This window comes from Oikopleura dioica, chromosome 1 (genome assembly GCF_907165135.1).
Source record: "Oikopleura dioica chromosome 1, OKI2018_I68_1.0, whole genome shotgun sequence".
NCBI classification, from domain to species: domain Eukaryota; kingdom Metazoa; phylum Chordata; class Appendicularia; order Copelata; family Oikopleuridae; genus Oikopleura; species Oikopleura dioica.
The window spans coordinates 11,848,503-11,862,870 of NC_137291.1; the positions used below are offsets into that span (position 1 = coordinate 11,848,503).

Sequence of the window (14,368 nt, forward strand, 5' to 3'; positions counted from 1 at the left end):
GCTCATTTTAAGGACAAAAAACATCGAAAAATTATGATTTTTATGTTTATTGATTGATTTGACTAGAAGGAGTTGTTTCAACAACTCACAGTGAAGTGTATAAAGAGAAATGGTTGAAGGAGAAAGAGAACAGGGCAGAAGGTTGTACGAGCTTTTGAAGCTTACAGCCAGTGAGAGGTTCTGCCATCGGCGGTTTGATTAGTTTCCATAGACGACTTGGGAGTTGGTCTCCTCGTTGACGAGAGTTCGCTCACCGGTGACGGGGTCGACTTGCCAGGTGCGGAAGACGGTGTCGACGGTCTGTGGCTGCTGGACGATGACTGGCTCGGGCTCGACGTAGGTGTAGACGGGCTCGCATCGGGTCTGACCTTGGGTCATCATCATGTAGAAGATGAGGCTCTCGTTGTTGTCGGAGGAATCGTCAGACATGAGGAGGAGAGGAAGGAGCATGTTGGTGGAGAAGGCGGTGTTGGGAGCCTGGGACTGGAGGGCGAACATGACGAGGAGCAAGTCAGTGTCGAGACTATCGTTGGACGAGTTGTTGTCGTCGTCGAGGAGGACAAGTGGGAGGAGCATGTTGAAGTTGTTGTCGAATCCCTGCTGGGTGGTCATGCCGCCGGTCATGGAGTTGAGAAGGACCATGAGGAGGATGTTGTCGTTGTTGTTGCTGCTGCTGTCGTCATCGAGAAGGAGCATGTAGGGAAGGATGTTATCCATGCCGAAGGGTTGGTTGCCCATGGTGGTCAACATAAGCATGAGCATCAAGTTGTCAGAGGAAGAGTCGTTATCATCGAGGAGGAGAAGGGGCAAGAGGTTGCCGAAGACGTCGTCGGTTCGGACGTTGCAATCGTTCTGCATCATTGTCGAGTAGAGGAAGAGCGAGAGGAAGTCAGTGCCGTTGGAGTTGCTGTCATCGTCATCGAGGAGGAGGAAGGGAAGGATCATGTTAGTGTCGGCCATGTTGTTGTTTCCCTGCATCATCATCATCATGAGAACGAGAGCGTTGTCGGTGCTGGTAGAGTTGTTATCGTCATCGAGAAGAACGAGAGGGAGAAGCATGTTCATCTGGTTGGTCTGGGTGGGAGCGATCTGCTGCTGCTGCATCATCATCAGGGCGAGCAGGGACGAGTCGATCGCCTGGGCAAGGGCGAAAAAGAGGGCGAAGATCTTCATCTTGGCGGTGGTGCTGGTTAGCTCTTGAAGAAGTGAAAAAAGTTTTTTTTTGCTCCTTTTCTTTTAGCTCGTTTGAGTAATTGAAAGTTGGAGATTGATGATCTCTACCGGTTCTGGCCGCGGTTAAATATTGCGATGGCCACCTACCGATCGGTTCGTTTCACGCTCGGGTAGAATTCACGGCTGATCGGAATCGCGAAACGTACCCATTTGCGTTCTGCAAGACTGAACAGGGATGAACTCGGGGAGCTGATCTGAGGGGATGAAAGAGACACGTATTTATGGGCTCATAAAGACATCAGCTTCTTTATGGATAGATTGATTCCTGCTCAGCTGATTTTATATTCTCCATGATCAGACTCTGTTTTATCGCTTTGAGTCGGGACAAGAAGATGGTAACCATGCAAATCGAATAGATGGTATTTCAAAATTTATTCATAATAAATGCTATACCAGGCAACAAAGATAGATAACAAAATAGTGACAGTGATTAAATAGGTTTGAAATCTTATATTTTCACTTTTATGTGCCCTTTTAATATTTTTTTTCAATGAAATGGAATAAGCGAGAAGCAATTCAGCTACCCGTCGAGTAATGGCACAAATGGAAAAGAAAATTCTAGCGAAGATAATTGAGTGTATATCTTTTGTTTAAATTGAGTAACTTTTTGAAAAACTGGTTGACAGGTGGTAAATTAGGATAGTGAAGAGTAGAAAATAGGAATCGTTTTCCCGAGAAGAGGCTGATTTTTATCTAGCCAAGGCCAAATGTCTTCCAGAGCCAGCCGACGAGCATGAGAATCAGCAGCGTGCAGCAAGCGAGAATTGCAAGTTTTTTCTAAGGGAATAAGTTTAAAAAAAAAATTGAGTAAAAATATTGAAAAATCATAACATTGATTTTCTTGGTGACTAAATATAGTTTCTTATCATTCTTTCAGCGAATATAGGAATTTAAGTGCAGCAATTTTGTCTTTGAGCAAGAATCTTTTAAATTTATAAGTTGCAAATTTGAAAATTATGTTGATACCAAAATATCCACCCCTGGTCTAGTCGATTTTAGATAAATAAAAAAATTATGTAAAATTTCATAATTTTCATTGATATTATAATTTTGCACGAAATTTTCGCCCCTAAAGGATGCATTAAACCATGGCTCAACTAAGAAAAGGCTCGATCCGAGGAAGAGTCTTGATTGAAGGGGTTCAATCAGTCGGAACGTATAATAACAAGAGTGGAAGTTCTTGGGACCAAGTGGTGCATAAACGCGGGTATCTAAAATTTCACGGAACTGGACTAATACAACACAAACAAGTGCTCTTTGGAGGATTTTAAGCTCCAGTGATTTTGGATGATGCAATCTTTCGAGCAGCTGTTCTCCCAACTTTGGGCGAGAAATGCACTCCTTCTCGATTGAATTTAGTGAATTGAAAGTTCAAGTTCGATCCTCCACGAGGATTCTGAGACGCGGCCTTAGTCCGGCTGCAATTGAAGATCGACGTGGTTAGATTGCTCGTGGCTGTTAGTAGCCATGATATTGAGTGGTAGATCGATACGTGTCAGTTTGGCTAATTTATTTTTCGCCGAACAGCTCACTTGCTTGATTAACAACCCAAACACACTCTGTTTTAACGTCTGTCTAATCAAATTATTTCGTCGAAGCTCTGAGCCAATAATGCAAAAATATACATATTATCGTCTTTATAATTCTATATATTATTATATAGATTTATAATCTTTATTTTATAGTATAAAAAACCTGCCCTGCTTTCTGCAACAAATTGACAACATAAAACAAACTCAATGAATTTCCCAAAGAATTTTCTTTTCTTTCTCTTTTGGAAAATTCAATGACAGAATCACGTGACAAACAAGTACGAGACAAATACACAATTGAACTTTTTAAATAGTTTTAATAATTTACGAACCAGTTAAATAACTGTGTTGTGAAATTTCAGAGCAACGAATGAAGTGGTTTTTTTTTGTCGAGTGCGAGGGGAAGGAAATAAATTAGGGTTGTTTTAAAGCGACGAATACAGCTAGTTTGTTTAAATTTTCTTGACAGCGCGTTTTCAAAACGACCAGGGCCACGAAAAAGGCCGCAAGGAGGAGAAGAAATAATGTCAACTGGGCTGCTTTCAGCTACAGAAAATTAAAGTTAATTTATTCTAGCGCTTCTGTCTCAAAAATGCTATAAAAGGTACGAAAATAAATGGTAGTAATAAAAGCACTCTTCAACCCCACTCACACTCAAGCAAACAGAACAAATGGTAGGTTAGCAGATGAATGAAAATCACAAGACATGAATGATTGAAGACATTTTTGTTAGGTGAAGACATTATTTACAATATTTATATATAAAGTAAACACAGAGTTGATATCCTTGGAACTGCGAATGCTAATGGTTTTGGCTTTTTTAAATACTTTGCTTCTAGAGGTTTTTGACGGACTTTGAAAGTATCATTCTTTTTTTTTTGATATTGACTTTGACTTTGAATTCTAGTTTTGAGTTTCTGCGGTGTCGTCTTTGGGCGCGAATTTAATCGCCAAAACGATGACGATTATGCAGAGTACGAGGACGCAGATCGAAATCAAGATGATCTTTTTCTGGAAAAAATGTTAAGATGGAGGCGAAAAATTGAAAAATTCTAGGGAAAAAGGGAACTTGTTGAGCGTTGAACTTCTTCAGCCTCTCAGAGGACCAGGATCAGAATAAGGATGACTGTAGCTTTGGTTTCTTTTAGAGTCAACTTAGGTCAATTTAAGAACCAGAATCAGGACCAGGATGACTTTTGTTTTGGTTCACAATAATATTGGTAGCTTTCCAAAAATATTTTCTTATTGCTAATTTAACTAAGAATCTTAGTCTAAGATAGAACTTTCGAATCCTTTTTTATGAAGTCTTCAATTATTCCTAAATTAGTACAAACCAGTCCCTATCGTTATGATCACACAAATCGTGATGGCAATGCATTTCTTAGGAAAAGAAAACAGTTAATATAATGCCTTCATATGTTAATCAATCTTGTAAATCAATAGAATCACAAATCAAATCATCGTATCACGCTCATCCGAGGTCACCGCTGAGAGTTCAAGGGGCAACAATCACTTTGTCCCTTTCTCCTTCTGTCCGGTTATTTTAACCCTCCTCAGGCGAGAGTTAAAATAATCAGACGAGCGTTGATAATGGTAGAAAACACGCGCTCAAGCCAAATCACGAACTCGAGACTTACGGAGATCCAAAAATACAGCGCCAGTACAATCACGAGTACTGAAAGCGCCGCCGCGATTTTTAGATATTTCTGAAAATCGCATTCAAAAATTTTTAAAATAAAAATCGTGAACCGCGGCGAAAAAATAATGCATCAGTGACAACTTTGGTGTTTAAATTCTTGTGCAAAATTACAATTTTTGACGGGACGAACGTATATTTAGGCGGTAGATTGCAGGCTGCAATTTGCAGCGAATAAAAGTTCACTGAGGAAGGGATGTGCTGATTTATTCACGCAGTCTACCGCCAATTGTGTGGCGTTATGCGGCTTAAAAGTCTATCTATGCGGGCATATTTTTGAGGAAGGGGCAGATTTTCGACCGAAATTAACAGTATGTCTCGAATTTAAAGACAGGGTCAGGGCTGTCGATTTCGGAGCGTTTGCGATTCTCCGCGATTTTTAGCGGAAAATCCGCTGATTTTCTCCGTTTCTCCGCGCTATTCTCCGATCGTCCGATCGGCCGATTTTATCCGCGCGCGCGGATCTTCCGCATTCTCCGCTACCCATTTTTCTCGAGCCAATCAAACGAGCCAGCAAAATTAGAAAGCCAATCAAGCGAGCTTTATTTTCGCGGATCTTCCGCATTCTCCGCTACCCTTTTTTCCGCTTCATTCCGCACGGATTTCCGCGCGGATCATCCGCGAAAAAAGTTGTGGATTTTCCGCGGCGAAATCGCGGAGAAAAAAGAACGCTCCGAAATCGACAGCCATGGACAGGGTAAGAAAAGCTCACGACTTTTTCAGTAGTCACCTTAAGAACTAACAATCGTATTTGAATAAATTTGGATAACTGCTATATAAAGAATAAGAAAATTGCTCAGTTATAAAAAGATTCGTTCTATTTTTTTAATTTGGTTGACTAAAATATTAGAATTATTAATGCAAAGATAGACTTTTAATCTGGAAGCAGCCTTGGTTACGACATAAAACTTTACCCGTCTCGCTTTGGACTGGTACATGATCGCCTTTTTAGTGTCACTGACGGCACTCGAGACGTAGTTGACCGAGTTCTCGACATTGTACTCGATGCGGTCTACCATTTCGCCCTGAATGTTAAGGTTTAATTACTTTGCGACTCTTCGTTTGGTATTCGACGGCCTTCTTCGTCTGCTCCACCGCCTTTTCGACGTAATCTTGGGTTTGGAAGACGTTATTTTCAATCCTATCGACCATATCACCCTTTAACAATTTAGATACAACGATACTGACAACAAAGAGAACTACCAAGAAGACCTCCTTTTCAAAGAAAAGTTCAGATCTCCTTCGTAATCAAAACAACAAATAAGTACCTGCTCTTGGACAAGCTGGCACATATCCATGAATAAATCGTGCAGCTCCTTGATCGACTTCTCCAATTGTAAAATATCGTTGTGACGTGCCTCGATTTCACGCGTTTGCTGCGCGTCCATGTTAATCTAAATCCATGACTAACTACAAAATAAGACTTGAGAAGGCAGTTACCCCCGTGAACATTTGTAAGTTTCCATCTTTCGACTGTTCGATCATTTCTTCGATTTCGTTGTCTGTTGCTGCTTTTCCGATGATTCCCAGTTGTCTTTCGATCCTCTGTTTACATCGATCCCTGAAATTCAAATTCTCATTAGATTCAGGATTCTCAAGCCTGTGGCTGACCTGTATAAGTTTTGCTCCTGGTTATACTCGTTCATAACTTTTATGAACGTCCTCGATAACGTCGAATGCTGAACAAACACGGTAAGAAATGACTGTAAATGGGCTAAGAGCACCTGAGTTTTCTTGATACGGAAGTCTGCGGATTGGTTCTGAGTCGACTCTTCTTGCTCGATCTGTTGCTGGATTGCTTTTAGCCTCGACCGGACGCGATTTGCCGTTCGTTTGATTTCCGCCATCAGCTCTTCCAGCTGTTCATTCAGTTCTAGATTGGTACATGAGCAAATGACTGTATATATTAATTTATCTGAAGAGATGGAAAATTGATGAGGCCCTTGAGAAAAGCAAGGGAGGTGGCTGATGGAGCGATGCTCGAAAATTGCGCTTGCTGTGTTTTTAGTTTAATCAATGGCCTCGATAGGGTGATCTCTCTCCAGACTTGACTTTTTAGGGAAGATTTAATTGGGACGGGGCTAAATTGGATAAACTTACTGTCATCTGTCTGGGCACTACTCAGGATCGTCGAATGTTTTAACTTGACATCTTCTACTTTGGCTTGGATTTTGTCAATGTCGGATTGGATTTCTTCGACCTAAAGAAAATTGACATTCAGCAATTCACTCACATTTACATATATTTGAAAGAAATGGGGAGCAGTTGTCTTTGAGTCAGATTTGGACCCAAAACGGACAGATAATCATCTTCAAATAGGCATGAAAAAGAATGTCTAAGAAGAACTGTAATTTCCTGAAGATACCCCATATTTTCAGTTTGAACTTGGAACTTTCAAGGACGAACATGTCCTTGGAACTTAATCTAAGTTGATCCGGAGGATGAAAAATTAATCATCGTTGATTTTGGAATAAATCCCGCCGGCAGGCCAGGAAGAACGCTTCGTTGGAGAAAAATTAAACTTTTAGAAACGCATGTCACCGATCAAGTTCAAGTTCTTGAAACACAATAGAGCGTTGGTTTGAAAATGCGGATATTCACGTGACCGCACGACCTTGCTAAAGCCAGATACAGTGTCACAACTATGGCGCAATCCAAGAACTGCGGCTTAGTGCCCGTTACAAGCGATGAGCCCGCGTCCAGCTCGGGAAGAGCGATATTATTCTGTCTGACGAGGAAGAAAAAAACGGGCAGTAAACTCTGTCAATATATCGATTTCAACATGCGCGAGCAATACATTTGAAAACTACTTGACACCTGTCTCATATGAACCCTTCCCCTTTTTTCTCACTGTCCGTGTAGCTGTATTGACAAATTATTAATCTTGCTCTTTTTAAGACCCTCGATTTTAAGGCAATTTTTCATACAATCTTTCTGATTCGCTGGAGGCACTCTCACTGGCTCAAGATTGGTATAATTCCTAAGTAGAGGATCTCTTCATTATCGCCGTTTTGTCTGGTAGACAATTTTAAAAAGATCCTCCTGCAATCAATCTAAAACTCGCACCGATAGATACTTTTAAAATTTAATAGCATAAGTTTGATGAAAATTGATTTTTACTTCAAAATGACGTCATTTCGAACTGATTGCTTATTTTTAGCATATTATAAAATTAAAATGTGCGAATGACGCATATAATCTAGTGAAGATGTGTCCGAGGAACCGTTATAACTCGCCGTTAATGTATCTGGTGAATAATTAATATTGTCAGCTCACATTATGAGAATTCTTTGGGAAGGGATCAATTTATCGATTCGAAAAAAGTAGCTACAGTTATGTTGGATAAGCTCCCTACTTTGCTAAGCCCCCTCATCGCTTGCAACCCCCGTGAACTTGGAAAGCCTCTAAGTACTGTATGACTACAAACAGGAGGTTCGTTGAAGAAGATTCCTCCTTGATTTCAATTAAAATAAAATCGGTTTTTCTAATTTCCCGAGCCGGATCAGAACGCACTTTTTGTCCGAACCTAATCCGGCCCGAAGAAATCTAGGAAATTATCTACAGGTAGATAATACCCTCTGCATCCTCTTATGATGCAAAACCAATCAGTCGATTTAAAAGCCGTCTGTATTATTACTATTCAGGTCAGTGGGGGCCCAAATCTGATCAAAGGTCTTTTTAGTTACCTGGTTGAAGAAATCCTGCATAAAGTTTGAATTCCCATCTGGAATTGAAACAACTGTGTCTGTAGGTTCATCGGGCCCTCGCGCCTAAAAGTGTTAATTATGGGATAAGCACGTGATAAACGAAAGGGTTTATTTTTGGTCGAAGAAATAAGCTATTCTCAAACTAAGGAAAAAAAACAGAGCTAAAATAATGAGTAGAATATTGATGCGTCTATATTTTGAAAGTTAAACTAATTTTAATATCGGCTCAACGCTAGAATGCGTATGTTTAGCTTTCGCTTCGAGAGGAGCATTAATGTTTCAGCTTCTGAAGAGCCGGTGCCAGGTCGAAACAAAGCGCCGCGCTCAACTGCGGAAGGAAGGAAATAAAATCAAAAGTGACTCTTTTCAAAAGTCCACTTTCGAAAGACACAGTTCAGAACTTCCTTAGGCAAATAATAAAAAGAAGCGTTCCACGTGGGTAATTTTAAATTTGAGGGGCAATTACTCAAAACACAGATCATAATTTTTGATTCATAAAGATCAAATCATTCTTTTTGATCTAGCAAAATTTATGAAGAAATTTAAATTTAGCAGCTCGAAAAATGAAAAATTTAGTGTATGAATATTTTTTCAGTATGACTTGTTAGAATAAATATTTAAAAATCTAAAAATGCGACTTTTTTCATCAGCTTATCAAAAGAAAATTAATCAGAGAATGCATTTTCGGACGTATTTTGCATTCCATTCAAGATCTTCATCAGAATAATTTTTGATAAAAGCGAGCAAAAACGTAAGTTATGACCGAAAATTTAATATTAACCCCGTAACATGACTTTTTATGAAAATGTTGACTTCGAATTCATGCTTTTTTGGCATAAAAATAGACAAAACTGGCCATTTTCCTAATAAACGTTTGTGAATAAATTTGTGAATCGCTATTTATTCTGTATCCTACGATTTCCTTAGCCATAAAATGACCGTAATTATTAGTAATTACCGTTACAAGCTCGGCGAGGCGATCCCTCATTCTTTCTTCTTCACTTCTGCAAAATCTCTATTTCTTCTTTTTGTTTCTTTGGTTTTCGTGAGTGTTTTGGTTTGTGTTTTGTTTTATTTAATTTTCTCTATTTCTCGTCCTCCGTCTTTTTTCAGCTCGGATCTGGCTGGCGGCGGCGCTGCGCGATTCACAACTCGCCAAGGGCGCTCCTGATTGGCTCAAAACAGCGAATCCAATTCCGACTGAATTTATCAATTATGACTCATTCTAGAACCATATTACTCATCCTTGATGAATCATTTATAGTAAAATATTGATTTTAGGATTTTTTCTTTATTTTTCTTTTTGAAAATATTCTAGAAATAACAAAAAAATGATAAAAAAAGATTTTAATTTAAATTTTGTCTCCGACAAATTCTTAAAAATATAGATAATTTCTTACAGTTAGAGTCTTCTGAATTCAAATTCAAATCGATATTGTCTGATTTTCTCTCTGTGCCTCTCTTTCTTGTTTGAGTAGTGTATAAAAATAGTAATGGAATTTTCAAATAGGCTGAGAAATACAGTATCCTTTCCAAAACACGATGGCATCAGCCCTCGAGCGCCGCCACCTGTCCTGGGCACTTGGCCGCAGGGCATTACTTGGCGCCCACGTGGATTGGAGAAATCCCCTTTATATTCAAATTTTATTTATTGCGACTTTATGGGCAGGGGCAATCTGTACAGGAGTGAGGTTGGCTTGTGCAAAGTTCTCCGGATGGGCAGTGTACGAAATTCCATTCCACTCGCAGGCTTCGGAAACGTGACTTTGGTAGCTGGTTTCGGCGGAACGGTACGTCGAAATTTTGCGAAGAATGGGTTCTGAGTAGCTGAGGGACTTTCGCTGGTGAGCATCTTTTTAAAGGCTTCAAAATATTACTGTATTAGTAATACAGTATTACTCAACTCATGTTATTCCCTTAATTTTCTTTTTGAAGCCCTTGCCTACTAGCTCTGGCAAACTAGAATCCAACACCAACCGAGCAGTCGCCTTACAAGCTCCTTCGCAAGAAAGTGGCCGTTTCCCACGTGATTGATTAACACAGCCGAGATAAGCTACAATCCCTGCCTTACAGTAAGACAGAGTTTTCAGCTTGTAATTGTAGACCTTTCCCTCCACTTCTATTCGGAATACCAAGCCCCTGAAAAGCACGAATAAAAACGAAGAAAATTCTTGAAAAAAAGAAAGTAAGAAGCAAATTCTTACATGACGGTTATTCTTCCGTACTTTGAAGGATTCCCTTGATTGAAGGAAATATCGCGGATGGTGCCTGGAGAGTTGTATTTTCTGACGCCACTATTGACCACTTCGCCGGTTCGTCTGATTTGCGGACTGAGTTTCAAGGTCTGCATCTGTTTTTGATACTCAAGAAGTCGTTGTATTTGCAGAGCTGTATTCGCCTGAGCTTCTGTATCTAGCTTCTGAGGTATTGCTATAGGAGGTGGGGGCTCTGACCGCTAAAAATGACATAAGATCTGTCTTCTTTGTTATTTCATCAGTTCACTTACGATTTCCTCGATTTCTTCGTCATCTTCTTCGATTAGCTCGACTTTGACGTCTCCGGTATCGTCATCGCTATCCTCGACGGTGTGGACTTTATTGCTATTGGAAACATGAAAGCTGTCAATGACAGGTTTGTCATCATCATCGTCGATATAATTTTCTTCTTTGTTTTCAGTTGACGGTTTTCCTTTTGGGAAGTCACGGGTGAAGCTTTCTTCGGCGCTCTTTTGCTTTTTCATTTGCGGGTCTTTTCACGGTTCAAAAAATATAATCATTGAAAATTTTACTCAAGGAAAATCCTCGAACCATCCCTGGATCGACATTGATAACCTGAACTGGCTCTCTCGGCAGCGCTCTTTTATTCGCGGGAACGATGTTCTTGTTCATCGAAATTTTCTGCATGATTCGGGTATTTTCGCCGACTTTTTTGACGAATTCGTATGCTTCTATCACAGATGTAGCGTAGGTCTTTGTCGATAGATTCTTGATTTGGCAGAAGTGAGTGAGTTCTTGGTTTGAAAGTAGCTCGCCGATCAGTTGGCCGGGGGAGATTCGACGGAGGACGGAGACGGAAGAGACGAGGAAGGTTCCTCGGCGGAGTTCGGAGCCTCGTTCGTGGAAGGAGACGACTGTTCCGGTCTTTAGAAAAAATGGTAGAAAGGAAAGTAGATCATTATGAATTTTACCTGCATTGTAGCAATTTCTTGATGGCTGAATTTTCGGTCCGAAAGATCGCCGATTCCATAAAGATCACTCGTGATTATCTTCCGAAACTGCCTCGAAAAAGGCACTCCTACTGTCATCGTATTTTCTTCAATGAGATGCCACATGATCACTGTTTACTGTACTTGTTATACTCAAAATTATTCTCTATCGACTCAAAAATGCTATTTGAATCTTTTTGGAGGTGTTTTGGCTCAAAAAAAGCGCGCGATATCGATTTGGCTCGAAATTAGGCAGTTGATATTTTTGAGGGCGCGGGCTCTGGTTGGTTCAGACACGCCTCCGCGTTTCCTCGCTTTTGACTCGGGGCGGCACCATTAATTTTATGGTCCAAGAAATCTGTTTTTGAAGCCAAAAATTTTTTTGGAAAAGATAAAAGAATTCATTTCCAATCAAAATATATTTTTAGAAGAATAAAAAGATAAATTTTAGCGGTAAAAGAGGGGATCCATGTAATTGATTAATTAAACTAATAAAAAGACTCAAATATGACTAGAAATACCGAAAGTTAATTTGATTATGGTCTTGAAAAATCGAACATCTCGCTCGAGAAAGTTCTACCGAGCAAATCTCCTCGTGTCCTGATTGGCCTCTGCGCAAGAAAGCGTTTGGGTCAATTTCGAGTTTCTAAAAATGCGTTTTACAAAAATTAACCTTTTACGGCGAGCAGATGCCATCAAACTTTTGGATCTTCCTCTGGAGCAGAGAATTTTCCCACAGAAAGAATTAAAGAAGGCTTACAGGTAATTTAAAAATCATAACATTCTTTCTTCATCAGTTTTTGTTAGAGAAAAGGCGCGGAAGTACCACCCAGATGCACCGGAAGGAGATGCGGAGAAATTTAAGAAAATCGGAGAAGCTTTCGAACTTTTATCAAAGAACGCGACAGAAAATGCGGCGAGGCATTCTGGGCCGAGGAGAAAATATGATGATTTCAAGTTTGACGATTCTGATGAGGAACATCGCTGGGCGCAGATGAAGAAAGGTACTTATTGTTTCCCACTGAACATAGGGACAGTCGATTCTTTCCTATCTGCCCGTATGTCAAGCTGGTTGCATTTCAATAGTAGATCTACTATCTTGATAAAAATCAGCTGACGGTTTGGCCTACAGACTGTTTGGTACAGCTGTTTCTCAATATAAATAAGAATGATTAGAAGCATTTTTACTTATTGAAATGAAACTCAAAGCGATGGAATAGTTAGAGCCTGCGCATCAAATTGATGACTATTATAGACTATAACTAAAAAAAACTATAATTAATCGTTTTTTTTTCTCAAAATACTCAAGTTCTTATCTCCTGAAAACTGTCGATATTTTCAAATTAACCTGTTAAAACGTTTAAAAAATTGAGTATCTTTTATCGCAAACAATCGACTAATCTTCTAGGTTACAACAAAGGAGAAGAACGAGAAGAGTTCAATTTCCAACCAACTCATCACGAAACACCACCTAGCGAAGTCAACCAAAAATACTTCCATCTCGTAGCCCTAACACTTTCCTTCATAATCATTATCTTCCGGCGCCAGATTTTCCCCGAAAGCTTCTTTCCCAAAGCCAGTTATTTGGAAGAAATGGAGCAGCTGAACGAAAAGTACAAAAAAGAACACCGCGAAGTTTTAGAAAAAGCTATTCAAAGACGTTTAAAAGAAGAAACAGACAAATAAACATTTTATCTATAAAAAGTTTTCCCTCATTCTTTTAGAATGAGATTTACGAGACTCTTACTTGACATCGGGAAGAAGTACTCGAATGCGCGAGTTCTGTTGGGAATCGAAAGCGGAGCGTCAAAGAAAGAAATTCATTCGGCTTATTTGAAAATGGCGAAGCAGTATCATCCGGATAGGGCGCAAACAACAGATCCTGCAGAAGCAGAGGCGAGATTTCAAGAGATCGGAGATGCGTACCAGCTTCTTATCGGAAAGTCTGAGGCGAATCAAGGCGTGGGATTTATTTATTTTCAATTTACTAAAATTCTTACATGGCATTAAATCGAATCGACTGAAATATAATGATCATCTGGCTGATGATGTTAAAATATTAATATTCATGCCAATTTTTTAATTATTATAGTCTTTCAAAGAAAAAAAACTTATTCTTTCGAAAATGAAAATTTCTATGAAAATCCCTTTTTACAGATTTCTCTGACGAAGAACTAACTCAAGAAGAAGCCATCAAAAACGGCCACGCTCTGAACGATGAAGGATACCCTCTCGTTGCCGATATCGCGTATGCTAAAAATATTCTTGGAGTTGAACCCGATGCGACCAAAGAAGAAGTAAAAAGCCGATTTGTTGAGTTGTCGTTAAAATATCATCCGGATATCGGCGACGAAGAAATTCGAGACGCCGAGTATTTTAAAACTATTACAGAAGCTTACAAAACTTTTATGAACCAAGAAATTTTAAATCCTGGCCAAGGTAAAATCAAAATAAAAAATATAAAGCTCATTTTTGATAGTGACATATTCTGATGCTATTCACGCTGATCAATGGTACTCAGACGGGCGACGAAAAGTTCACAAAGTAGAAAACATGAGCAAAAGAAGGCACGAACAGTTCTTTGGATTTTCCCCTGACGAGATAAAACCTGCATCGGTGCTGAAGAAAATGAGAAACTATTCTGCTGATGCTGGCCGACCATTTGCTGTCAGAAATGCTACTTATCAAGGAATGCTGCCTAGAAGTGATGATTCAAGGAGAAAGAAATAGAAAATTGTGTTCTTACTTTATTGAATAAATAAGAGTATCTATTTTACATATTACATGTTAGAGGATCGTTTTCTTCGTTTTCTTAGACGCAATCATATTGACCGGTTGTTAAAAGAACTGGTCTTTTGTATCTGTAACTCTGCAGGGGTGACCATTTGGGCAAAAAATCATCGTCGGGCCGACCAATTGCCCGCCCAATACCAAAAATCAAGACCCGGGCCGACCAAATGCCCGACCAGTCCAATGTGCCCAGAATGCCCAATCG

At 39.7% G+C, this 14,368-nt stretch overlaps 5 protein-coding genes across 9 annotated transcripts; 2 read left to right on the top strand and 3 right to left on the bottom strand.

Moving 5' to 3' along the window:
• Positions 1–1,586: 1,586 nt before the first annotated feature.
• LOC145695457 (syntaxin-like) lies at positions 1,587–9,281 on the bottom strand. Of its 4 annotated transcripts, XM_081772441.1 has the most exons (10): positions 9,127–9,280; positions 8,148–8,231; positions 6,562–6,661; positions 6,186–6,334; positions 6,073–6,140; positions 5,902–6,022; positions 5,730–5,855; positions 5,509–5,619; positions 4,403–4,471; positions 3,146–3,311 (listed from the first exon to the last, which is right to left on the bottom strand). In XM_081772441.1, the coding sequence occupies exons 1-10, from the start codon at positions 9,154–9,156 to the stop codon at positions 3,180–3,182; spliced, it is 990 nt and encodes a 329-aa protein (XP_081628567.1). In that variant the 5' UTR covers positions 9,157–9,280; the 3' UTR covers positions 3,146–3,179. The 4 variants fall into 4 exon arrangements, with proteins under 4 accessions (XP_081628570.1, XP_081628567.1, XP_081628569.1 ...); XM_081772444.1 differs by lacking the exons at positions 3,146–3,311; positions 4,403–4,471; positions 5,509–5,619 and adding exons at positions 1,587–2,010; positions 5,376–5,486 and having other exon boundaries at positions 9,127–9,281; XM_081772443.1 differs by lacking the exons at positions 3,146–3,311; positions 4,403–4,471 and adding an exon at positions 3,650–3,776 and having other exon boundaries at positions 9,127–9,278.
• Positions 9,282–9,803: 522 nt separating this feature from the next.
• On the bottom strand, positions 9,804–10,943 carry LOC145703076 (uncharacterized). 2 transcript variants are annotated; one of them, XM_081780399.1, is made up of 4 exons: positions 10,675–10,943; positions 10,394–10,623; positions 10,111–10,307; positions 9,804–10,020 (listed from the first exon to the last, which is right to left on the bottom strand). In XM_081780399.1, the coding sequence occupies exons 1-4, from the start codon at positions 10,906–10,908 to the stop codon at positions 9,806–9,808; spliced, it is 876 nt and encodes a 291-aa protein (XP_081636525.1). In that variant the 5' UTR covers positions 10,909–10,943; the 3' UTR covers positions 9,804–9,805. The 2 variants fall into 2 exon arrangements, with proteins under 2 accessions (XP_081636525.1, XP_081636518.1); XM_081780392.1 differs by having other exon boundaries at positions 10,373–10,623.
• LOC145712180 (uncharacterized) lies at positions 10,928–11,654 on the bottom strand. Its single transcript, XM_081789866.1, has 2 exons — positions 11,356–11,654; positions 10,928–11,308 (listed from the first exon to the last, which is right to left on the bottom strand). Exons 1-2 carry the CDS (start codon positions 11,497–11,499, stop codon positions 10,928–10,930), a joined length of 525 nt encoding a protein of 174 aa, XP_081645992.1. The 5' UTR covers positions 11,500–11,654.
• Positions 11,655–11,712: 58 nt separating this feature from the next.
• On the top strand, positions 11,713–13,087 carry LOC145703095 (uncharacterized). Its single transcript, XM_081780410.1, has 3 exons — positions 11,713–12,135; positions 12,181–12,377; positions 12,782–13,087. The coding sequence occupies exons 1-3, from the start codon at positions 12,026–12,028 to the stop codon at positions 13,057–13,059; spliced, it is 585 nt and encodes a 194-aa protein (XP_081636536.1). The 5' UTR covers positions 11,713–12,025; the 3' UTR covers positions 13,060–13,087.
• A 12-nt stretch (positions 13,088–13,099) lies between these two features.
• On the top strand, positions 13,100–14,150 carry LOC145703105 (uncharacterized). The gene is made up of 3 exons (XM_081780420.1): positions 13,100–13,333; positions 13,531–13,812; positions 13,853–14,150. Exons 1-3 carry the CDS (start codon positions 13,213–13,215, stop codon positions 14,101–14,103), a joined length of 654 nt encoding a protein of 217 aa, XP_081636546.1. The 5' UTR covers positions 13,100–13,212; the 3' UTR covers positions 14,104–14,150.
• The last annotated feature ends 218 nt before the right edge of the window (positions 14,151–14,368 follow it).